The 24,165-nt window shown below is 34.8% G+C and overlaps 1 protein-coding gene and 2 long non-coding RNA genes across 20 annotated transcripts in view; 2 read left to right on the forward strand and 1 right to left on the reverse strand.

Moving 5' to 3' along the window:
* The window catches only part of LOC117574603 (uncharacterized), a 67,855-nt gene extending 56,313 nt beyond the window's left edge, over positions 1–11,542 (forward strand). Inside the window, exons 1-5 of one of the 9 annotated variants that reach the window (XR_007955335.1) lie at positions 5,849–6,003; positions 6,164–6,208; positions 7,589–7,710; positions 7,770–7,932; positions 10,793–11,542. This is a non-coding gene — a long non-coding RNA (uncharacterized LOC117574603). Of the gene's footprint in view, positions 1–4,986; positions 5,081–5,848; positions 6,004–6,163; positions 6,209–7,588; positions 7,711–7,769; positions 7,933–10,792 lie in introns of those variants that run through there. The other 8 variants (XR_007955337.1, XR_007955336.1, XR_007955331.1 and 5 more) reach the window with 8 other exon arrangements.
* The window catches only part of LOC117574602 (uncharacterized), a 71,033-nt gene that overhangs the window by 23,985 nt on the left and 22,883 nt on the right, over positions 1–24,165 (reverse strand). For 2 of the 10 annotated variants that reach the window (XM_052007300.1, XM_052007292.1), the window contains exons 2-3: positions 21,315–21,353; positions 4,206–4,622 (exon numbers count right to left, since the gene is read on the reverse strand). In XM_052007300.1, the coding sequence (XP_051863260.1) occupies positions 4,206–4,622; positions 21,315–21,347 (450 nt within the window). In that variant the 5' untranslated portion in view covers positions 21,348–21,353. Of the gene's footprint in view, positions 1–2,656; positions 3,432–4,205; positions 4,671–5,268; positions 5,342–11,568; positions 11,668–21,314; positions 21,354–21,951; positions 21,998–24,165 lie in introns of those variants that run through there. The other 8 variants (XM_052007299.1, XM_052007291.1, XM_052007301.1 and 5 more) reach the window with 7 other exon arrangements.
* LOC117574605 (uncharacterized) lies at positions 23,370–23,840 on the forward strand. Its single transcript, XR_004572799.2, has 3 exons — positions 23,370–23,441; positions 23,578–23,681; positions 23,741–23,840. It is a non-coding gene; the product is annotated as an uncharacterized LOC117574605 (long non-coding RNA).

Consider the following 24,165-nt stretch of genomic DNA (forward strand, 5'->3'; position numbering starts at 1 on the left):
GAACGGGCACTGGGACATTCAAGCGCCCAATCCATAAATTAGCGCGGTTGCCAGTAATTTGAAATCCCACGTCGGCTATTCCAAGGTGGCGTTAAATCAAGCGCCTTGTCCCACTGTAGGCCTGCTCAGCCTAACTGAGCAGTTACATTTTAGTCTCAATCTTTCGCTCAGTGTTACAGTTTAGTTATAAGCTTTCGCTCATCTTTGTTTTTTTGTAACTACTAGTGTCAGAATGACCGCCAAAAAATAAATTGTCGCTCTCTTCTTTTGCAACCATCAAGGTATTCTCTCTTTTTTGCTCCCACCAACAATAAACTTTTTTCGAATTTCGTAATTTTATAACTTGAGTAATGCCATTATAACGTAACGTAAACTTAAACCACAATCAGTAACGAAATGTAATTCGTATTTCAATGTAAATTTGAGCCTTTGTATTTATAATTAGTTTTTTATGTTAGATTTAGTTGAAGCGTAAGTTCTTATGTTTCAAATGGGTATGGTATGTGTATCAAATCATATAAAAGCTGTTATATATAAAGTATAAGTAGAATAGTGGGCACAATGGAAAAAGTAGAACATATGATATGTGAAAAAAGTACTAAAAGTGGGCAGAGTGACCAACATGAGGACGCACAGTATACTAACTTTGTCACTATCAATATGAATCGATCGCGACCACAATGTCAGCTGTTTTGAGTGGTCACACCTGCCATCATCTGGCATCAACATCCTGCCCTCCTTGCAATGAGTTGCAAACGGATTTATTGTCCACATGGACCGGACAGAATCCAACCCAATGTAGAGTTCTGGGCCATTGGCCATCCGTTGGTGCTAATCAGGATGCCAGGTTGAATGATGTGGGGATACACATCAGTGCCGAGCACCAGGGACACCATCGATGTAATGCTGCGGACAGGTCGGAGGGGGGTGCAGCGGAAGAGTTGGGAATCAAACTGAAGTAGCACCTTTCGTCGGAAGTCGTATGTCGGATGATCGCCGTGCAGACGCCCTTCGTACCAACGCGGGTGACGGATACCCGATAGGCCGTTGCCAATGATGCGCTGATACGGCTGGTCGATCAGTGCTCGCATCTTGAACCTTTTACATCCGGTGTCGATAAGAATGTTGGCCGTCGGTAGGATCCTCACAGCCTTATTCTGCAACAAGGATGCGAGCGACGTCGGAAAAGCGCCCTCGGACAGAGTTGTGGCCGGTCGATGGGGGGACGGCGAGCGGGAAAGTGGCCGTGCTGGAGTTGAAGACCGAGCCGGTTCCGGCTGGTTGTCGCGTCGTTGCTGACGACTTCCGTAGTGGATGGATTCCACGGCACACGCGACACCGGAAGGAGTTAGTGCCAGCGGGGCAGCTCTGGTCGGCGGCTGCATGTGATGGCATGCTGCATGGAATGAAACAAGAACAAATGATTATTATAGTAGCATCTTTACATTGTCAATGACATATGGAACAGGACAGCATAGGACAGTACAGGACGACGAATAGAAAAACGAAACAAGAGGTTATTCGTCCGTCAGTCCTTCCGATAGAGAAGGTTCAATCTTGCTGTCCTCCATCAGGAGTAGAATTAGTTTGGCGACGGGTCTGCGAATAGTACCCCGCACCGTGAGCACATCTACAACTCGGACTCTTGAATCGGTGCCTGAACACATCGTCAGCACCCGTCCTAGGCGCTACTCGTTGGAGGGAAGGTTGTCTTCCTTTACGACGACCATGTCACCGATCCGAAGGTTCCGTGTAGCGGATTGCCATTTCGTCTGTTCCTTCAGGTACGCATCCCTTTAAGGGAAACAAAATTGTTGGCGAAGAGCCGGTTGGTTAATTTCTGGTTCCAACACCGAAATAAGCGGGCCACCTATGAGGAAATGGCCAGGAGTTAAGACTAGTAGATCCGAAGAGTCTTCGGACATCGGAGAGATCGGCCTCGAATTCAGGCAGGCCTCGATCTTAGACAGAAGAGTATATAACTCTTCAAACGTATATTTTGTGCTGGAGGTCGCCTTGTAAAAGAGTGCCTTAAAGCTCTTTACGCCGGCTTCCCATAATCCTCCTATATGTGGGGCGCCCGGCGGGTTGAAGTGCCAGGATAGGCTTTTGATACCCGTGTGCGTGAACGGTGTCGAGTAGGACGCCTTTTCCCTCATCTTTTAGATCTCCAATCTCTTTTTGTGTATCACGCAAACCTTGCATGAGTTGATGGTGGATTTGACGACGACCTTCAGCTTTGGAATCCAGAATCTGGAGTGGATCAGACGCATGACGACTTGGTTACCCCCATGTAAGGATATACCATAACAAACCAATAGTCGCGCAAAGGACAAGGAATATAAGAGCATGATTGGATGACATAACGCAGCGAGTGGGACGCCCTCAGACGCCCACAGGCCCGTAGAATCCCGTAGCCATCGAAAAATGGATACAAGTTTCGAATTGAACTTGAAGAAGGAACCTGCTGTCTGGACTGAAGACAGTGGTATTCCTTCGGAAAGGTTTGTCGTTGAGCCATGACGACTAGACTGTTTAAAATAAAATTGAGTAAACAAATGACAACTAAATAAAGCGCCTAATTTAATCTTTATTACAATAAGGAAAATGTAAATTTTATATTCAAAATACGATTTTAAAATATTTATTTAAAGATTTATTAGCTTATTGTTTAATAGAAAACAAGAGAGTGCCCGACTGTGAGATACCCGCTAACCATTTTGAAAAAAGGCTGTTTTGCCTTTATGTGCGGTATTATTCTTGAAATATACCAAATTTATATACCACAAAATAATATAAATATATCAAAGGCTACATTTGGTATATTTATATAGTACTGTATTATAGTAAGCGGGCATACAAAAGTGTTTATATAATAACTTTGACAAATTTTTTGAATACTATTGTTATTATTATATATATTATATGTAACTTAACAGGAATTACTTGCTTAAATGAATGCAATCAATTTGTCACTAAAGTTTTGATAAGACGTTTCATGTAAGTACTGACAAGATTAATAACGAATTCTACGCCGATATATTTCTTTTAGCGATAAGAATTTGTAGCTGGTGGTCAGTGCTGAAAGTAAAGTTTGGGTAATTGGTAGAAATGATAGATGTATATACTTTATAGGATTAAATATGCACTGAGCAGGGGTAAACTATTAACACGATCAGCTGCTCAGTTTGACTGACATCTTTGATTTTTTAAGTTTCATGACAAGCATACCACACATCTTGAATTATCTTTGCAAAAATTAATATAGCAACGCATATAATAACTACAATGCCCATTTGAATGGCTTTTTGCTTCCAATGTTGTTGGGGCTCCTCGGGATTGTTACATTTTGCGGTCAAAGGAATACTCTTCTGTGTTTCATTTAGATCATCACGAAGGCAATACAAAGTTGTTTTTTGCTTCTTTTGCTTCTGCAAAATTAATTGACATAAATTAAACTTGAAAACAACAAGAAAGAAAGCTACAGTCGAGTGTACTCGACTGTGAGATACCCGCTACCCATTTTTAATAAAAGCAATATATGTTGTGGTATTATTCCCAAAATATACCAAATATACTGCAAAAATACTAAAAATATACCAAATGACATATGTGGTATATCGGTGTAGTACCACATTCAAAATATACCATAGACGGCACAATATACCAGATTGTCAGCCAAAGCAACTAAGACCCTTAGTAAGTAGGCGATTTTGCTCATACAAAAGTATTTCTTTAATAACTTCCAAAATTTGTATCTGATCGCAACCAAATTCTCAGGAATCATAACTAGTATAGTAATTATTGTATATACCAAAATTCGAAATCCTTGCTTTTAAATTACGCCTGTTATTTTTTTTGATTTGCGGGGGCGGAAGTGGGCGTGGCAAAAATTTGAAACAAACTTGATCTGCGTGCAAACATAACAAATTCTGTCGAAGAAAAATTGTAGCTCTATCTCTTATAGTCTCTGAGATCTAGGTGTTCATACGGACGGACGGACAGACGGACAGACACACAGACGGACAGACGGACATGGCTAGATCGTCTCGGCTGTTGACGCTGATCAAGAATATATATACTTTATAGGGTCGGAGATGACTCCTTCTACCTGTTACATACATTTCCTTTCGGCACAAAGTTATAATACCCTTCTACCCTATGGGTAGCGGGTATAAATATGTACTTACATATTCTCTACTTACTTTTATACGTTCATTAAGTTCGAAGAGTTTCGGCTCTTCGCAATTGCACTTGAAAACATTGTTGGCAATAAAGATTTCGACGTCGTTTCTTATCGCCAACAATTCCAATGGATTCTTCAAAGAATTGCAGCTCACGTTGAAGGTCTTTAAGTCTTCAAGAAAGTGCATCGAATTGTCAGGCAAATTCTTAATCGCATTGTAAGAAAGATCAAGTTGCTGAACATTATTGAAGTTATAGTGAAATAATTGTGGTGGTATCTCCGTTAAACCATTATTTTTTAATGTCAGTTCAGTTGGTTTAAAATGCGAGAGGCAGTCATAGTTTATTTCGAAGCGGTTTGAGCAGTCAGCTGTGCGCTCATTTTGGTTGCTGATCAAATGGCATCCACAGTTTTCAATGCCTTGGGTAACCATACGGATTTGCCAGATCAATGTCAAAAATAATATTACCAGCTTCATTTTAATCTGTGAAAAATTAAATAAGTTACGCCAAGATTATAATAAACAAGTAAGAAAGCTAGAGTCGAGTGTGCTCGACTGTGAGATACCCGCTACCCAATTTATTACCACATGCTAAATATACCATATATTTGACAGCCAAAGCAACTGAGACCCCAGTAAGTATGCGTTTTTGCCCATATACCATAAACACGAGCTAAGTGTGTTTGCATTTTATTTGTCACTTAAGTTTTGATAAGCCGTTGTCATGTAAGTATTGATAAGGCTATTAACGAATTCTACGCCAATACACTTTTTATCTATAAGCATTTGCAGTTGGTTGTCAGTGCAGAAAGTAATGTTGGGGTAATTGGGAGAATAATTACAAATTATTTACACTATATTTTTCACACGAGTGCAATGGAAAGTTAACGATGGTAAGCAAAATAAAAAAAAATGTTAGATGTTAATTTTCAATACTAAGTTTTTCCTTATTAGATGTCGGTTTGCAGTACTAAGTTAATTCTAAATGTATGTCGATTTTTAGTACTAAGTTTTTTCTCGATAGGTAATTTTGCTAAATTAATGCAATAACGTTGATATTCAATAGTAAGTTTTTACTCACTTGATAATTTTGCTATATTAATGCAGTAATAAAGCAATACACATTTCAAAATATAAACGACTTTCGATTCTCTGACATTCTATGAGATCCACGACTTGCGCTCGCAAGGAATATATACTTGCATATATATTATCAGCATTCTCTGAGCAATTCTTCTCTTGCTGATAATAACTATAAGCTCAGTTTCACACAAATTTACAGTGAGCATTCGTTGAACTGCTAATAATAAGAAGTGATAATTAATATTTCAATTTTTTAAAAACTGTTATTTTAATCAATAAATATTTAAAAACGTTTATTTAGACCACACAATTTTCTAACTTTGTGAAGTCAGTTTTTAATTGCGTCGATATAAAGCGCGTATTTTAATTGCAGCATATCGATATATCATATATAGGATTCGATGTATTTAAGTATGTATACGGTAATACCGACTTAAAGAAATTTAATGTCAAATTTATTTATATTCTCCAATTAATCGAGTGGTCACTGTATGTACTATATATACATATTTATATATTCTTTATGAAACTGCGTTTAGTCATAAGAGATTATAGCATTCATGTCATTGCTCATTTTAATTTCAACAAAGCACAGCGAACAGAGCTTAAATGGGAATAAAATTTGCTAATTTGGAAATACTAAATATATTGTCGTGGAGTCAAAGGAGATGAGTACAGTTTCTTGCAGAAATATACTGCATTTATATTCTCCTTCAATAATAGCAATAAAAAGGTACGTCTAATATTAAATCAAATAATTTCTTTTTAACAGGCACAGTAAAAAGTTGACATATGGTTCAAGAAACCGACATTCAGATAGACAATCTGTTTTTCCAATCTTCCTCAACATAAAAAAAACTGTTTCTCAGACGTTTACTTTTTATACTCGGCAGGAAATGGAATTAACAAACAGTAGGAGGCATCTCCGACCCAATAATGTAAATATATTCTTGGTCAGATTTGCAGACTACTTAAACACAAATAATGAAAAATTTTAAAAATTAACAAACAGACAAAGCACGGCCAACAAAACAGAAATTAAAAAACAATTTTTAAATGTTAAATTATATGCCAACCAAAAAGAGAATTTTTGTATGGGATATTTCAACCAATAGAGCTCAAAAAAGACCAAATAAGGTTCATGTCTACGCTAATCACTAGTAATAGCGTTGAATGGCGAATATGTTTCAGTGATGAAATCACTAGTGAATTCAGTGGTATTCTGTTGTTCTGTTGAAAACTACAGTCGAGTATGCTCGACTGTGACCCATTTTGAATTAAAGCAAATAGTACGGTATTATTCTTAAAATAAATTCTAAAATGTTTAATGATATATTTTGTATATTTGTATATTGTAGATATTTTTGTAAGAACCAAAGTTCGAGACGTTTGCAATTCGATTTTTGTCAATTTGCAGAGACGGAAGTGAGCGTGGTAAAAATTTAAAAAAAAAAAACTTGATCTGTGTACCAAAATATGAAGTGCTATCGAAAACAATTATATCTCTATCTCTTATAGTCTCTGTGATCTACCCATAGGGTAGAGGGGTATTTTAACTTTGTGCCAGCAGAAAATATATGCAACAGTCAGAAGAAGGCATGTCCGACCCCATAAAGTGTAAATATTCCTGATCAGCATCAATAGTCGAGACGATCTAGCCATGTCCGTCTGTCTGTCTGTCTGTCCGTCTGCCCGTTTGAAACACTGGATCTCAGAGACTATAAGAGATAGAGATATAATTATTTTCTACAGCATTTGTTATGTTTGCACGCAGATGAAGTTTGTTTTAAATTTTTGCCACGCCCACTTCCGACCCCATAAACTGACAAAAATTGAATAAACAGTGTAATTTTAAAGCTAGAGTTGCGAGTTTCGGTATATACAATAATGACTATAGTCTTTGTGATCTCTGAAAATTGGTTGCGGTCAGATAGAAATTGTCGAAGTTGTTAAAGAGATACTTTTGTGTGGGCAAAAACGTCTACTTGCAAGGGGTCTTAGTTGCTTTGGCTGACAATCTGGTATATTTAGCACTCTGTAGTATATATTGAGTGTAGTACCATATCAATATACCAAATACACCATTAAGTAAATTTTAAGTAGTTTTGTGGTATATTATTTTAGTATATTTTTTAACAGTAGCTTTCTTACTTGTTATATAAATTGTTTTCTGTAGATTCGTTGTTCAATTAATAAGCAATTGTTTTTTTAAAGTGCAAAAAGCTTCATATTTGCTTGAAGACTTTTTAGAAATCCAAAACAATATTTATTTATTAAATTGTGTTCTTAAAATCACCTTTATTTTTTGTTATCAACAGCTGTATACATGTGTTACCATTAGTACTACCATCCCCTAATACCCATACCCTAAGGCTTCCCGCATAAAAAGAAGAATCCTTTTCCAAATGTCTTCACCGATGAACTTTAAAAATGTGTCTACGTGAGTATAAATTCTTTTCACGTTTAAATCAATTAATATGATCTATTCCACTACCATAGGTTCCGCAGAAGCAGACTGATTTGTTGGATTTGAGCTGCTTTTAATTCTTATTGGATTAAAATGAAACGCGTCTGAAAATGAGTTTAGTAGAGCAACCAAATTTGTAAGCGGACTAAGAAAATTGTGGTACACAAAATATTGTGGCTTATAAGAGGAAATAAGGTAACTTTATCAGAAGTGTCAGGGGAAATAATTCTACTCAATCTTCACATTAAATTCGCTTCACTATGCCAAAGAATCCTTCTTTCAGTGCTTTCGAAAACTTCGATTATTTTGTCAGTATTTTGTCTAAAAACATTAATGAAACATTAATTTTGTGTGAAGATCCATAACATTTTGGTAAATTACTATTTAAATTAACACAAAATTAACTTTATTTGGAATGAATTCAGATTTCCAACTTAAACAATTTGCAGACTACTTAAGCACAAATAATGAAAAATTTTAAAAATTAACAAACACACAAAGCAGAATAAGAACACGACCAACAGAACAGAAATTTAATAGTTTCAGGAATTAAAGAACAATTTTTAAATGTTGCCAAACAAACAGAGGATTTTTGTAAGGGATATTTGAACCAATAGAGCTCAAAAGTGAACAAATAAGGTTCATGTCTACGCTAATCACTCGTAATACTGTTAAATGGCGAATAAAAACAAAACTGTGTGCCATTATTCTTAAAATAAATTCTTAAATGTTTAATTAAATATTTATACCCGCTACCCATAGGGTAGAAGGGTATTATAACTTTGTGCCGGCAGGAAATGTATGTAACAGGTAGAACGAGGCATCTCCGACCCTATAAAGTATATATATTCTTGATCAGCGTCAACAGCCGAGACGATATAGTCATGTCCGTCTGTCTGTCTGTCCGTCTGTGTGTCTGTCCGTCCGTCCGTATGAACACCTAGATCTCAGAGACTATAAGAGATAGAGCACTTTCGACAGCATTTGTTATGTTTGCACGCAGATCAAGTTTGTTTCAAATTTTTGCCACGCCCACTTCCGCCCCCGCAAATCAAAAAAATCGAATAACAAGCGTAATTTTAAAGCTAGAGTTACGATTTTTGGTATATACAATAATTACTATAGTAGTTATAATTCCTGAAAATTTGGTTACGTTCAAATAAAAATTGTCAAAGTTATTAAAGAAATACTTTTGTATGGGCAAAAACGCCTACTTAGTTGCTTTAGCCGACAATCTGGCACATTGTGCCGTCTATGGTATATTTTGAATGCGGTGTTATATCGATATACCACATATACTAATTTGTATATTTTTAGTATTTTTTTAGTATTTTTGCAGTATATTTGGTATATTCTGAGAGTAATACCGCAAAATGTATTGCTTTTATTTAAAATGGGTAGCGGGTATCTCACAGTCGAGTACACTCGACTGTAGCTTTCTTATTTGTTTGTATATTGGTATAGAACTACATTCAAAATATACCATAGAGTCCCAAATATACCAGATTGTCAGCCAAAGCAACTAAAACCACTAGTATAGGTAGGTATAGGTAGGACCGGCTGCTCCAGTTCGGGGCAAAGCATAGACCAGTGGAGGTCCGTAGCTGTACCGGTGAAGCGTAACTTCGTCTCAGAAGTCGCACAGTATGGATGCATTTTTGGCAAAAGCCAGCAGCATCCTAGGTGGTAGCCGTGAAATGTCACGAAAATCGTTGTGGCACGGCGAATTGAGGTACTATATTTAAGCTGCAGTCAGGATAACACTGGGCATCTACAGAGAAGATGCTCAAGTGTTTCCTTAACTCCGGACCCGTTGCATTTCCTGCACTGATCACTGTTCGTGATACCCAGCTTTACAGCATGGACAGCCGACAGTCAGTGACCAGTTAAAATGCCTAGCACTAGCCTGCAGTCTATCCTTGAAAGCTGCAACCGCCCATGCCTTAAATTCCCGCAAAGTAAGTTCCATTACGGAACTGAGGGTGGTTGGGCATTTCCCAGTTATCAGAATGCTTATGTCATCGGCATAGTGAATTTTTGTAATAGGCTATTCGAAACCAGGTTCCAAAGGAGAGGCGAGAGGACCCCACCCAGGGGAGTGCCACCTCGCACTTCCTTTGTAATAGTCGAATCGCCCCACGTGGCCACCACCCGCCTGTCGCTAAGAAGGCGGTGGATCCATCTGTGGATCGCTGGAGCCGTATTCACTGAGGTAAAGCCCTTCATAATAGCGTCAGTAGTGACATTATTGAAGGAGCCTGAAATGTCAAGAAAAGCCCCCAAGGCGTATTCTTTGAAATGGTCTTTTTTTTCAATGGTGGCTACAAGAGCATGGAGAGCCATCTCGATAGACTTGCCCTTCGTATAAGCATGCTGGATTAGGGCAAACAAATGCAATGAATTGCTTCTGATGTGCATATCAAGTAGTTTCTCCAGAGTTTTAAGCAGCAAAGAGGTTAGGCTGATTGGCCGAAAGTCATTTGGGACCATGTGACTGCATTTGCCCGCCTTAGGCAGGAAAATGACTTTAGAGGTCCTCCAAGAAGTGGGGATATGACACCATGCGAGGCACGCCGTGTAAATCTCTGATAACCATGGAACAATCGCAGATTTGCTGGCTTGCAGCATCGCTGGTGAAAGTCCATCGAGACCGGGCTATTTGGGCTATCAACTTTCCAAAGGTAAGCTGAGAGCAGTGCTTGAAGAGTTTCAGCGCTGTTCTCCGTCCACACTCCATCGCCCGACTTGAGCAGACTTGGGACTGGAAGCCTGCTTAGACAGCAGCTTCCTCAGTCTGGAGGTGTCTTTTATGTTATCTAGGCTCTCCATGAGGATCTTTTAGACCCCTAGTAACTAGGCGAATTTTTTAATACAAAAGTATTGCTCGAATAATACGATAATTTTTTTTTTACTTTTTTTTTGTTTTTACAATATATACATAAATCGCCAGACATAGGTTCTCTCATTTGGCACCATTAAGTCCATATTGCTTATCAATTTAGATATTATTGAATGTAAGTGCTATCGAAAAAAAATATATCTCTATCTCTTATAGTCTCAGACGGACATGGCAAGATCGTCTCGGCTGTTGACGATCAAGAATATATATATTTTATGTGGTCGAAGACGCCTCCATCTGACTGTTGGGTATAAAAATATCGATATCGAATAACAAAATCTTTTCATATCTTTTTAGTAGAAGTTCCAACTTTAGCCAAAGGAAAAAGATGGTTTGTTACAAAATTCTCGGGCCCACAATACAAACACAAAATGATGTCATTGACAAAATGGCTGAAGCGTACATCTACAACCAATCAACGGTCGTATAACACAATGCTGACCGCTCGTGTTTGGGACATATTTTGCTGCGAGAGATAGATTTGTAGCAAGAACCGTTGCCAGTACTTTTCCACTGCATGCTTAACTTTACTTGTAGTTTATAGTTTTTTGAGTTGTTAGCTTTATATTATATGTACTCTCCGGCCCTTTGCCGCAAAAAATATTATAAGTCTGATCATTATTTCTGTCAGAAGGCAAGCACATTGGAAGAGTGAAATTTTCCCAGCATAGTCTTCATAGACTCCAACAACTTACCCCGGCAACGTGGATCTGGCGAGACACTGGAGGATAGTATCTACCAACTCACCCCAGCAACCAGTAATTGGCGAAATATAACTTATGTATATATATATATATATATATATATACATAACTTTTTATTTTTTTTCATTGGACACAGTGTTATAGCTCACGCATTAATTATCAATTGTTTTATTGAATATAAAGACCACATTTTAATGAATCACAATTCATACATGGAACTTTACTTACCGATTAAAACAAGACTTTCACAGAACAAATTTGTTTTAATTATATTAAGCTGTGTTTGAGTTCCTTAGCTTTGTCGATTTTATGGGTGCGATATAAATACCTTTGCGATCAGCGACGGAATTAATATCGATCAATTAAATTACCCCATTACATTGTAATTTATCGTGTATTCGATAAATATTTATTCTTTTAATAGAGTTCAAAAATATAAATGTTAAACTTTGTGCCACGAAATTTGATGGTTCAAAGTGCAGGTCATTTCATTGTTCTTTCTTAACCTCAAGAAATTTCCCTAGTTTTTGGACATTGAGCAACACTGGTGGTTGTTGTCTCCGCTAAGCTAAATTGCTGTGCTGCTTGCAAGCGGTAAACAGCGCGCGACGTTTTAAGTTCGAATTCAACTATTTAAATTCATTTAAAAGCTTAAGTTCTAATGCAACAATTAATGATTAATTATTTTATATGTTGCGATAGGAAATTCCTAGAATCTTAGAAACATTTTTGTAGAGCAAGACTTTTTTAGAACGTTAATAAAGGTACAATTTAATGTGTCATAATCCAGTTGTAGTTGTCGTTGCTAATAAATTTCACAGCTCTGTTATTTTGCTTTTATATGTGAAATTTTGCTTAATTATTTCATAATTTAAAATCAAATACCCATTACTATTTTATTTTTGCTTTAATGTATTTTTAAAGATGATTAAAAAAGCGGTACACAAGATATTTATGTAGAAATTATTTTATTGCTAATACTACCATGCAAATAATAATTAAGTTTACTCAACTAAAGAATATATTGAAAAGAAACAAAAAAGTCAACAAATATCAAACAATAAATTGCTACTCGCATTTCTTTTACTGTAACGACAATATTGCCTATAGTGATCATTGTTTGGGAAAAAGTTTATAAAAATAAAGTAATAAATAAATATACTAAGCTAAGCTTATACAGTAGATTCCGGTTATAGCGACTTTCAAGGGACCGACGATTTTACGTCGTTATACCCGAAAGACGCACTAACCGAAAGGAAAAACATAAATTTTTGTTTTGTTTTTTTTTATGGTTGCCATGTTTGTAACGAATCACCAAGGATGCATTCGTCTGGTGCTGGTGTTGGGTTTATTAGCGAGGCGTACGCGCTGGCTTCTCCGGGCTTTGCTCAGATACCATGTGGTTCAAGGAAAGGGCCAACTAATAGGACGCACCACTTATAACAATAATACATTTAAAATTCGCGTACATATGGGAAAACAGAGAAGAAGGAGTGTAATGGGAATGTTACAATAAACAATAGTGAAAGAGAAGAGAAAGGGAAGGAGAGGAAGGTAGGTTAACAAAGAAGACGGAGCCACTCTCTCATGCAACACAGCTGTTATTGTGTGCAGACGCCCACCCTACCATGATCCTGCATTCATTGCCAAAAACTAAAAAATTGGCAGGATCCCTAAGAGACAGTGGTTCGGCTAACCTACTCCTGCTTGTTTATGCATGGTTCCAAATAAAATTAAACAATTAAGCGGACATACTTAATTGATTAACATATGACAAAAGTAACTTGAATATTAACAACATTATGAAATGACAAGACAAAATGACAAGAAAAATAAAGAAATAAATAATTTAACGGACTAACATGGTAAGTGTTTATGAGGCAGAAATTGAACAGATAAGGCAAAATAAAGAGAAAAAAAAATAAATAAAGACTAAAAATAATTAAACTATAAATATAAAATATGTTCTAGCATAAATATAATATAACTAATTATTTTTGGGTTTGAAAATTACTAATACTTTAAGAATTTTGCAATTAAAATGACTTCATTGAGAATGATGAAAAGCACAATGAATATAGGCAAACATAATCTATCTTTTTAAACAGAAAAGCTCTGCGCAAGCAATTGGATGAGGATCAGCTGATGGCTGTCACTCAATGCAGGCATGTATATGGTCAAGGTCATTGACCGCTGGGACTGCAGTAGCAGCTGTAGCAGCGCTATGGTGAGATGCACCAAAAGCTCTAACTCATGTATATAGTATCATTTAGTAAGAGTGAAACAGACTTACATACATTCGGCGACTCCCACGCAGAAAGATCTTTTCTTGTGTTAGTGACTGTCTGTGGTGAAGCTGCGGATAAATAGTAACAAGAAAGCTTTTGCGCATGCGTAAAAGCTGGCTGCTATGATCTGCTAGTGCAATTCCACACAAACATACATATGTACATACAAATGTACATATGTAGGTATGAGTGTACCTACCTTGCAGGCAATACAGAAACATTAAATTTAATAATTAAATACAATTGTACAAAGATATTTTGCCTATATGTGGTGCCTCATATGCATTCTTAAATGTTTGCCATTGTGATCTTGTACAATTGACCAGTGGTACTTGTACTATGCGGCCCCAAGAAAAGTTGTTGTTATCAATTTTCTCGTCACATCATAATACACTTACAACACTTATAAACATTCACTTAAAAATGCACATTATAACTAAACAATCTAAACTAACAATAATCCAACAAAAACAAACAAAAACATAGGCTGACATTCAGATATTCGCCATCGGACTCGATGTCACAATAAGGAACGACACAATCCGTAGCTAGAGATTGCGGCGAAGCTGCCAGCCGTAAGTTGTTCTTCGACAGCAGACGAAGTCAACCTGCTTGGAAGCAGTTCTCCGTTTAGCAGTGCGAGTCTGCAACTATCTCTGGCTACCGTCGTTTATGTAGACCATCTGTTTGTGGTGTACCGACAGCTGATGTGGCCAGCACAGCTGCGCCGTGAAGCTTTTGTTGTTGGCCGTTAATCACTCATTACAGTGTGGTGAATTTTCAAACGAAATCAAGTTCAAAACTTTGGGTTTATATAAGTTATTTCGGCCTTTTGATAGACAATGATTGCGGTTTATTTAGCTTAATACTGCGTCATTACAATTTACACACTGGGTTATTAGATTCAGTGTAAATACTGGGTCATTAGATTCAGTTTAATACTGGGTGCCGAATATAAAAATAAATACACAAAACTAAACTTAGAACAACAAAAAACTAAACATACGTATAACAAATATTTACCCTAATCTGGAAAACGGCACTTGATATGGGAGGACGTGGAAGTGGACAACCATCTATTGCGTAGGTTAAGTGGACGGCATTGGTGCACTTTTGTGAAAAAACACAATTAACGTATTAGTATATCAATTATACATTGCAGTACCATTGTATACTTACTAATACGATATATGCAACGGACTTCGCCAACCACTTCACAGGTTTTTCACATAACCTGTTAACAATTGTGTTACAAACAAAACCAACAACAAAAACCTCTTTTCGGAATTTGACAAATAATCCTACTCAAAAAGGTAATCGTTGTCTATTTTGGTGTGGACTTACACGATCAGCTGATCTAGTAACTCACGCTTGTAAGTATCGTGGTCCACCAATAGATAGCGCTATTTTTGGAGCTTCCAGACTCATTGCTAAATAAAGCTCCGCTTCTCAGAACAAAAGATGACAAGACATTTAGTACCATTTTCTCAGACTACAAAAATAATTATATACAACTAAACAAATTCAATAATATAAATTAACTAGGACAATAAACATATAAATATATAATATCATAAATAATAGGTATAAATATGTATGTGTGCAGAAAAAGAAGAAGAAAAATGTTGCATACTTTTAGGGTTAGTCAATTTCAGCTACGACAAGCGGCCTATTACATAGGTTATGCCAAGATTATAATAAAACATGTACTTAACAAACAAAACGTTTTATGTACAAAAAACCGAATTGGAAAAGATAACACCACTTCAAAGACAGCTTTGATTAAAATAAAATTGAGTAAACAAATAAAACAATTGAGTAAATAAAGCGGCTAATTTAATCTTTATTACTATAAGGAAAATGTAAATTATATTTAAACAATACGATTTTAAAATATTTATTAAAAGATTTATTAGCTTCTTGATTAATAGAAAGCAAGTAAGAAAATTACAGTTGAGTGTGCTTGACTGTGAGATACCTGCTAACCATTTTGAATAAAAGTAAAACAGTGCGGCATTATTCTTGAAATATACCAAATTTATATACCACAAAATAATATAAATATATCAAAGGCTGCATTTGGTATATTTATATAGTACTGTATTCCATATCCATAGTAAGCGGGCAAATTTTCTCATACAAAAGTATTTATTTAATAACTTCGACAAATTTTGTATGGTCGCATCCAAATTCTCAGGAACTTAACAGGAATTACTTGCTTAAATGAATGCAATCAATTTGTCAGTTAAGTTTTGATAAGACGTTGTCATGTAAGTATTGACAAGACTAATAACGAATTCTACGTCGATATATTTCTTTTAGCGATAAGCATTTGCAGTTGGTGGTCAGTGCTGAATGTAATGTTGGGGTAATTGGGAGAATAAACACAAATTATTTGCACTATATTTTTCACTCGAGATCAATGAGAAGTTAATGACGGTAAGTTAAATAAAAAAAATGTATTAGATATCGATTTTCTATACTAAGTTTTTTTCATATGTGTTGTTTTTTTGTGTTTTTTTTTCAAATGTTGTCTTGTTCTCCCATTTTTCAATGTAGAAGCTTTAATGTTATAAATATTTGAATAAGAGCTGAAAATGATAAGCATATTTTTATATAATATCGTCATGAATATGTATGTTAGAAAAATTGCTAAAATTGATAAAAATTCGATGTCACAATAAGGAACGACACAATCCGTAGCTAGAGATTGCGGCGAAGCTGCCAGCCGTAAGTTGTTCTTCGACAGCAGACGAAGTCAACCTGCTTGGAAGCAGTTCTCCGTTTAGCAGTGCGAGTCTGCAACTATCTCTGGCTACCGTCGTTTATGTAGACCATCTGTTTGTGGTGTACCGACAGCTGATGTGGCCAGCACAGCTGCGCCGTGAAGCTTTTGTTGTTGGCCGTTAATCACTCATTACAGTGTGGTGAATTTTCAAACGAAATCAAGTTCAAAACTTTGGGTTTATATAAGTTATTTCGGCCTTTTGATAGACAATGATTGCGGTTTATTTAGCTTAATACTGCGTCATTACAATTTACACACTGGGTTATTAGATTCAGTGTAAATACTGGGTCATTAGATTCAGTTTAATACTGGGTGCCGAATATAAAAATAAATACACAAAACTAAACTTAGAACAACAAAAAACTAAACATACGTATAACAAATATTTACCCTAATCTGGAAAACGGCACTTGATATGGGAGGACGTGGAAGTGGACAACCATCTATTGCGTAGGTTAAGTGGACGGCATTGGTGCACTTTTGTGAAAAAACACAATTAACGTATTAGTATATCAATTATACATTGCAGTACCATTGTATACTTACTAATACGATATATGCAACGGACTTCGCCAACCACTTCACAGGTTTTTCACATAACCTGTTAACAATTGTGTTACAAACAAAACCAACAACAAAAACCTCTTTTCGGAATTTGACAAATAATCCTACTCAAAAAGGTAATCGTTGTCTATTTTGGTGTGGACTTACACGATCAGCTGATCTAGTAACTCACGCTTGTAAGTATCGTGGTCCACCAATAGATAGCGCTATTTTTGGAGCTTCCAGACTCATTGCTAAATAAAGCTCCGCTTCTCAGAACAAAAGATGACAAGACATTTAGTACCATTTTCTCAGACTACAAAAATAATTATATACAACTAAACAAATTCAATAATATAAATTAACTAGGACAATAAACATATAAATATATAATATCATAAATAATAGGTATAAATATGTATGTGTGCAGAAAAAGAAGAAGAAAAATGTTGCATACTTTTAGGGTTAGTCAATTTCAGCTACGACAAGCGGCCTATTACATAGGTTATGCCAAGATTATAATAAAACATGTACTTAACAAACAAAACGTTTTATGTACAAAAAACCGAATTGGAAAAGATAACACCACTTCAAAGACAGCTTTGATTAAAATAAAATTGAGTAAACAAATAAAACAATTGAGTAAATAAAGCGGCTAATTTAATCTTTATTACTATAAGGAAAATGTAAATTATATTTAAACAATACGATTTTAAAATATTTATTAAAAGATTTATTAGCTTCTTGATTAATAGAAAGCAAGTAAGAAAATTACAGTTGAGTGTGCTTGACTGTGAGATACCTGCTAACCATTTTGAATAAAAGTAAAACAGTGCGGCATTATTCTTGAAATATACCAAATTTATATACCACAAAATAATATAAATATATCAAAGGCTGCATTTGGTATATTTATATAGTACTGTATTCCATATCCATAGTAAGCGGGCAAATTTTCTCATACAAAAGTATTTATTTAATAACTTCGACAAATTTTGTATGGTCGCATCCAAATTCTCAGGAACTTAACAGGAATTACTTGCTTAAATGAATGCAATCAATTTGTCAGTTAAGTTTTGATAAGACGTTGTCATGTAAGTATTGACAAGACTAATAACGAATTCTACGTCGATATATTTCTTTTAGCGATAAGCATTTGCAGTTGGTGGTCAGTGCTGAATGTAATGTTGGGGTAATTGGGAGAATAAACACAAATTATTTGCACTATATTTTTCACTCGAGATCAATGAGAAGTTAATGACGGTAAGTTAAATAAAAAAAATGTATTAGATATCGATTTTCTATACTAAGTTTTTTTCATATGTGTTGTTTTTTTGTGTTTTTTTTTCAAATGTTGTCTTGTTCTCCCATTTTTCAATGTAGAAGCTTTAATGTTATAAATATTTGAATAAGAGCTGAAAATGATAAGCATATTTTTATATAATATCGTCATGAATATGTATGTTAGAAAAATTGCTAAAATTGATAAAAATTCTTTTTTGTCGTCTGGTATTTTAAGACCAGATTTCGGGTTTTATTTCTTTAGAAAAAGTATGATAATATATTTTATATAATATGATTTTACACCAAATTCAGTTTTGTTCATTAAATATAATATGAGAACACATTGTTATATTTGACAATAGTTGGTGGAAGAATTCTTTAGCTTGTTAAGTTTAATTGAATTAACACATGCACGTCAGTGCAGTTTTGGTTTGGTTTTATCAATGTTCGTTTATTCTGAGTAAAATATTCTCTTACCCTAAGTACATAAGTTCAGCGCACACTGCGCTGCCGGTTCAGCCGGCAGCGGCGCGGCTGCATTATATATTACTTATATGTATATACTTATACTTAGGTGTCAATGGACAAGCATGCTTTTGTCTTACATAAATTCTTTAGAGTGAGAGAGTGTATTATGCACTTATGCATAGGGCACTGGCGGTCAGCGTGCATATGCTGACTTAGCCGAATTCGCACAAGCGGCGGATCATGTTACGCGCTCACTTGATTTTGTTATTGTTTATTATGATTTGTATGTGGCTGCACAAAGTGTTGCCGCCACATAAGTGCCAAACACAGTGTACACTCGATACAAATGGTAATCACAGTGTACACCCGATATGTATGACATATGTGCATATTACATCTCCCTCCTTTTGAAAATAACGTAATATAATGAAGTTATTTTAATTTATTGTTTTAAAATGTTTACAAATTTAAAATTGAAATTTTGAAAAGGATTTTACTTTATCGTTTTTTTTTAATTGAAATTGAAATATAAAATTTGATTTTTTAGTTTAAAACGCGATTATATATTTTTAATGTAAATAATAAAGTAATTATATATATATATTTTTTTGTGTTTTGGTTGATCAGGCCAAGTTCCTTTTTTTAAATTTTTTTTAATTGAAAATTTTTAACCTATCCTTATGGACCTTTTGGGTCTTATTTTTCTCGCCTTTAATTACTACGTTATCTCTGTCTTCTATTTTAACTACTGTATAGGGTCCTAAATATACTGGGTCCAATTTATGGCCAGTTTCGTTTTTTAATATAACTTTATCTCCTATTTGTAGTTCGAAATCTACAGCCTTTTTGTCATAAATTTCTTTATTCTTAGTTTTGTATTTGTCGAGCATTATTCTTGCTCTTTTATAGGCTGATTCTAACCTAAACTTAACTTCTTTAGCGTAATCATCTATGTTATATAAAGGATCTATTCTATTTATAGTACTAAAATCATTTGGTAAATTATGCAATTTTCCAAAATTTTGAAAGCAATTTTCGAATTTTGAAAGCTGATATATGTATATACTTCATAAGATTAAAGCTGTCGATTGTCCTTGTAGATAAGCTACTGAATACTATAATTCAAATGCACTGAGCAGGCGTAAACTATTCACACGATCAGCTGCTCAGTTTGAGTGTCATTTTCGGCTTATTGAGATTCACGACAAGCATACCACTTATCTTGAATTTTCTTTGCCAAAAATAATATAACACAGCATCCAATAACTGCAAGGCCTATTTGAATGGCTTTTTGCTTCCAATGTTTTTGGGGCTCCTCGGGATTGTTACATTTTGCGGTCAAAGGAATACTCTTCTGTGTTTCATTTAGATCATCACGAAGGCAATACAAAGTTGTTTTTTGCTTCTTTTGCTTCTGCAAAATTAATTGACATAAATTAAACTTGAAAACAACAAGAAAGAAAGCTACAGTCGAGTGTACTCGACTGTGAGATACCCGCTACCCAATTTAAATAAAAGCAATATATGTTGTGGTATTATTCCCAAAATATACCAAATATACTGCAAAAATACTAAAAATATACCAAATGGTATATGTGGTATATCGGTGTAGTACCACATTCAAAATATACCATAGACGGCACAATATACCAGATTGTCAGCCAAAGCAACTAAGACCCTTAGTAAGTAGGCGATTTTGCCCATACAAAAGTATTTCTTTAATAACTTCCAAAATTTTTATCTGATCGCAACCAAATTCTCAGGAATCATAACTAGTATAGTTATTATTGTATATACCAAAATTCGAAATCCTTGCTTTTAAATTACGCCTGTTATTTTTTTGATTTGCGGGGGCGGAAGTGGGCGTGGCAAAAATTTGAAACAAACTTGATCTGCGTGCAAACATAACAAATGCTGTCGAAAATTATAGCTCTATCTCTTATAGTCTCTGAGATCTAGGTGTTCATACGGACAGACGGACAGACACACAGACGGACAGACGGACATGGCTATATCGTCTCGGCTGTTGACGCTGATCAAGAATATATATACTTTATAGGGTCGGAGATGCCTCCTTCTACCTCTTACATACATTTCCTGTTGGCATAAAGTTATAATACCCTTCTACCCTATGGGTAGCGGGTATAAAAATATGTACTTATATATTCTCTACTTACTTTTATACGATTATTAAGTTCAAAGAGTTTCGGCTCTTCGCAATTGCACTTGAACACATTGTTGGCAATAAAGATTTCGACGTCGTTTCTTATCGCCAACAATTCCAATGGATTCTTCAAAGAATTGCAGCTCACGTTGAAGGTCTTTAAGTCTTCAAGAAAGTGCATCGAATTGTCAGGCAAATTCTTAATCGCATTGTAAGAAAGATCAAGTTGCTGAACATTATTGAAGTTATAGTGAAATAATTGTGGTGGTATCTCCGTTAAACCATTATTTTTTAATGTCAGTTCAGTTGGTTTAAAATGCGAGAGGCAGTCATAGTTTATTTCGAAGCGGTTTGAGCAGTCAGCTGTGCGCTCATTTTGGTTGCTGATCAAATGGCATCCACAGTTTTCAATGCCTTGGGTAACCATACGGATTTGCCAGATCAATGTCAAAAATAATATTACCAGCTTCATTTTAATCTGTGAAAAATTAAATAAGTTACGCCAAGATTATAATAAACAAGTAAGAAAGCTAGAGTCGAGTGTGCTCGACTGTGAGATACCCGCTACCCAATTTATTACCACATGCTAAATATACCATATATTTGACAGCCAAAGCAACTGAGACCCCAGTAAGTATGCGTTTTTGCCCATATACCATAAACACGAGCTAAGTGTGTTTGCATTTTATTTGTCACTTAAGTTTTGATAAGCCGTTGTCATGTAAGTATTGATAAGGCTATTAACGAATTTTACGCCAATACACTTTTAATCAATAAGTATTTGCAGTTGGTTGTCAGTGCAGAAAGAAATGTTGGGGTAATTGGGAGAATAATTACAAATTATTTACACTATATTTTTCACACGAGTGCAATGGAAAGTTAACGATGGTAAGCAAAATAAAAAAAAATGTTAGATGTTAATTTTCAATACTAAGTTTTTCCTTATTAGATGTCGGTTTGCAATACTAAGTTAATTCTAAATGTATGTCGATTTTTAGTACTAAGTTTTTTCTCGATAGGTAATTTTGCTAAATTAATGCAATAACGTTGATATTCAATAGTAAGTTTTTACTCACTTGATAATTTTGCTATATTAATGCAGTAATAAAGCAATACACATTTCAAAATATAAACGACTTTCGATTCTCTGACATTCTATGAGATCCACGACTTGCGCTCTCAAGGAATATATACTTGCATATATATTATCAGCATTCTCTGAGCAATTCTTCTCTTGCTGATAATAACTATAAGCTCAGTTTCACACAAATTTACAGTGGGCATTCGTTAAACTGATAATAATAAAAAGTGAAAATTATAATTTCGATTTTTTAAAAACTGTTATTTTAATCAATAAACTTTTAATAACGTTTAGTTAGATCACACAATTTTCTAACTTTGTGAAGTCAGTTTTTAATTGCGTTGATATAAACCGCGAATTTGAAATGCAGCATACCGATATATCATATATAGGATTCGATATATTTAAGTATGTATAAGGTAATACCGACTGTAGATTTCTTACTTCTTTTTAAAGATATTTATTGTCAAATTTATTTATATTCTCCAATTAAACGAGTGGTCACTGTATGTATATACATATTTATATATTATTTATGAAACTGCGTTTAGTCATTGCTTGAATAAGAGATTATAACATTCATGTCATTGCTCATTTTAATTTCAACAAAGCACAGCGAACAGAGCTTAAATTGGGAATAAAATTTGCTAATATTGACGTGGAGTCAAAGGAGATGAGTACAGTTTCCAGCATAAATATACTTTTATATCAGAAACACATACTGTAATTATATTCTTTTTCAATAATAGCAATAAAAAGGTACGTCTAATATTAAATCAAAAAAGTTCTTTTTAACAGGCACAGTAAAAAGTTGACATATGGTTCAAGCAACCGACAGTCAGATAGACAATCTGTTTTTCCAATCTTTCTCAACATAGTATAAAAAAACTGTTCCTCAGACATTTACTTTGTATACTCGGTAGGAAATGTATTTAACAAGCAGAAGGAGGAATCTCCGACCCAATAAAGTAAATATATTCTTGGTTAGCGTCAACAACCAAGACGATCTAGCCATGTCCGTCGGTCTGTCTGTCCGTATGAACACCTTGATCTCAAACACAATAAGAGATAGAAATATCACTTTTTTTTTACAGCTCTTGTAAAATTTGCACGTAGATCAGAGTTTGTTTAAAATTTATACCACACGCACTTTCTCCCCCGCAAATCGAATAACAAGCGAATTTTGGTGGAGACAATAATAACTATAGTATATATGATTCCTGAGAATTTGGCTCTGATCGGTTACAAATTCTGGAAGTTATCAAAGAAAAACTTTTGTATGACAAATTTTGCCAATGGGGTCTTAGCTGCTTTGGCTGGCAATCTGTTATATTCTGCACTCTCTGGCATATTTTGATTGTAGTTCTATACAAATATTCCAAATATATATGTAGATTTATTACATGTTTTACAGAATATCATTAGTATATTAATTTTATTTCAGTCAACATGAAACTGTCAAGAACAAAACGAAGAATTTACGCTGTAAGTGATTGATTGCATTTTGATTTTGAAATGTTGTACAATAAATCCTAAATAGATTATAATTTTATAAATTGTTTTGTGTAGATTCGTTGTTCAATTAATAAGTAAAATCACCATCCTTTTTTGTTATCAACAGCTGTATACATGTGTTACCATTAGTACTACCATCCCCTAATAAAAAGAAGAATCCATTCCCAAATTTCTTCTTCTTTCGCCGATGAACTTTAAAAATGTGTCTACGTGAGTATACATTCTTTTCACGTTTAAATCAATTAATATGATCCATTCCACTACCATAGGTTCCGCAGAAGGAGACTGAATTGTTGGATTTGAGCGGCTTTTAATTCTTATTGGATTAAAATTAAACGCGTCTTAAAATGCGTTTAGAAGAGCAACCAAATTTGTATGCGAACTAAGAAAATTTTGGTACACAAAATATTGTGGCTTATAAGAGGAAATAAGGTATGTGACGTATCATATATGTGTAGTGTTAACTTTATCAGAGGTGTTTCAGGAAACAATTCTACTCAAATTTCACATTGAATTCGCTTTAAGGCGCCAATGAACCCTTTTTTTTCAGTGATTTGGAAAACTTAGATTATTTTATCTTTGTTTTATCTAAAAACATTAACGAAACATTAATTTTATGTGAAGATGACAAAACAGAGGATTTTTGTAAGGGATTTTTGGACCAATAGAGTTCAAAAGAGACAAGGTTCATGTC

This window comes from Drosophila albomicans, chromosome 2R (assembly GCF_009650485.2).
Source record: "Drosophila albomicans strain 15112-1751.03 chromosome 2R, ASM965048v2, whole genome shotgun sequence".
Lineage (NCBI taxonomy): Eukaryota > Metazoa > Arthropoda > Insecta > Diptera > Drosophilidae > Drosophila > Drosophila albomicans.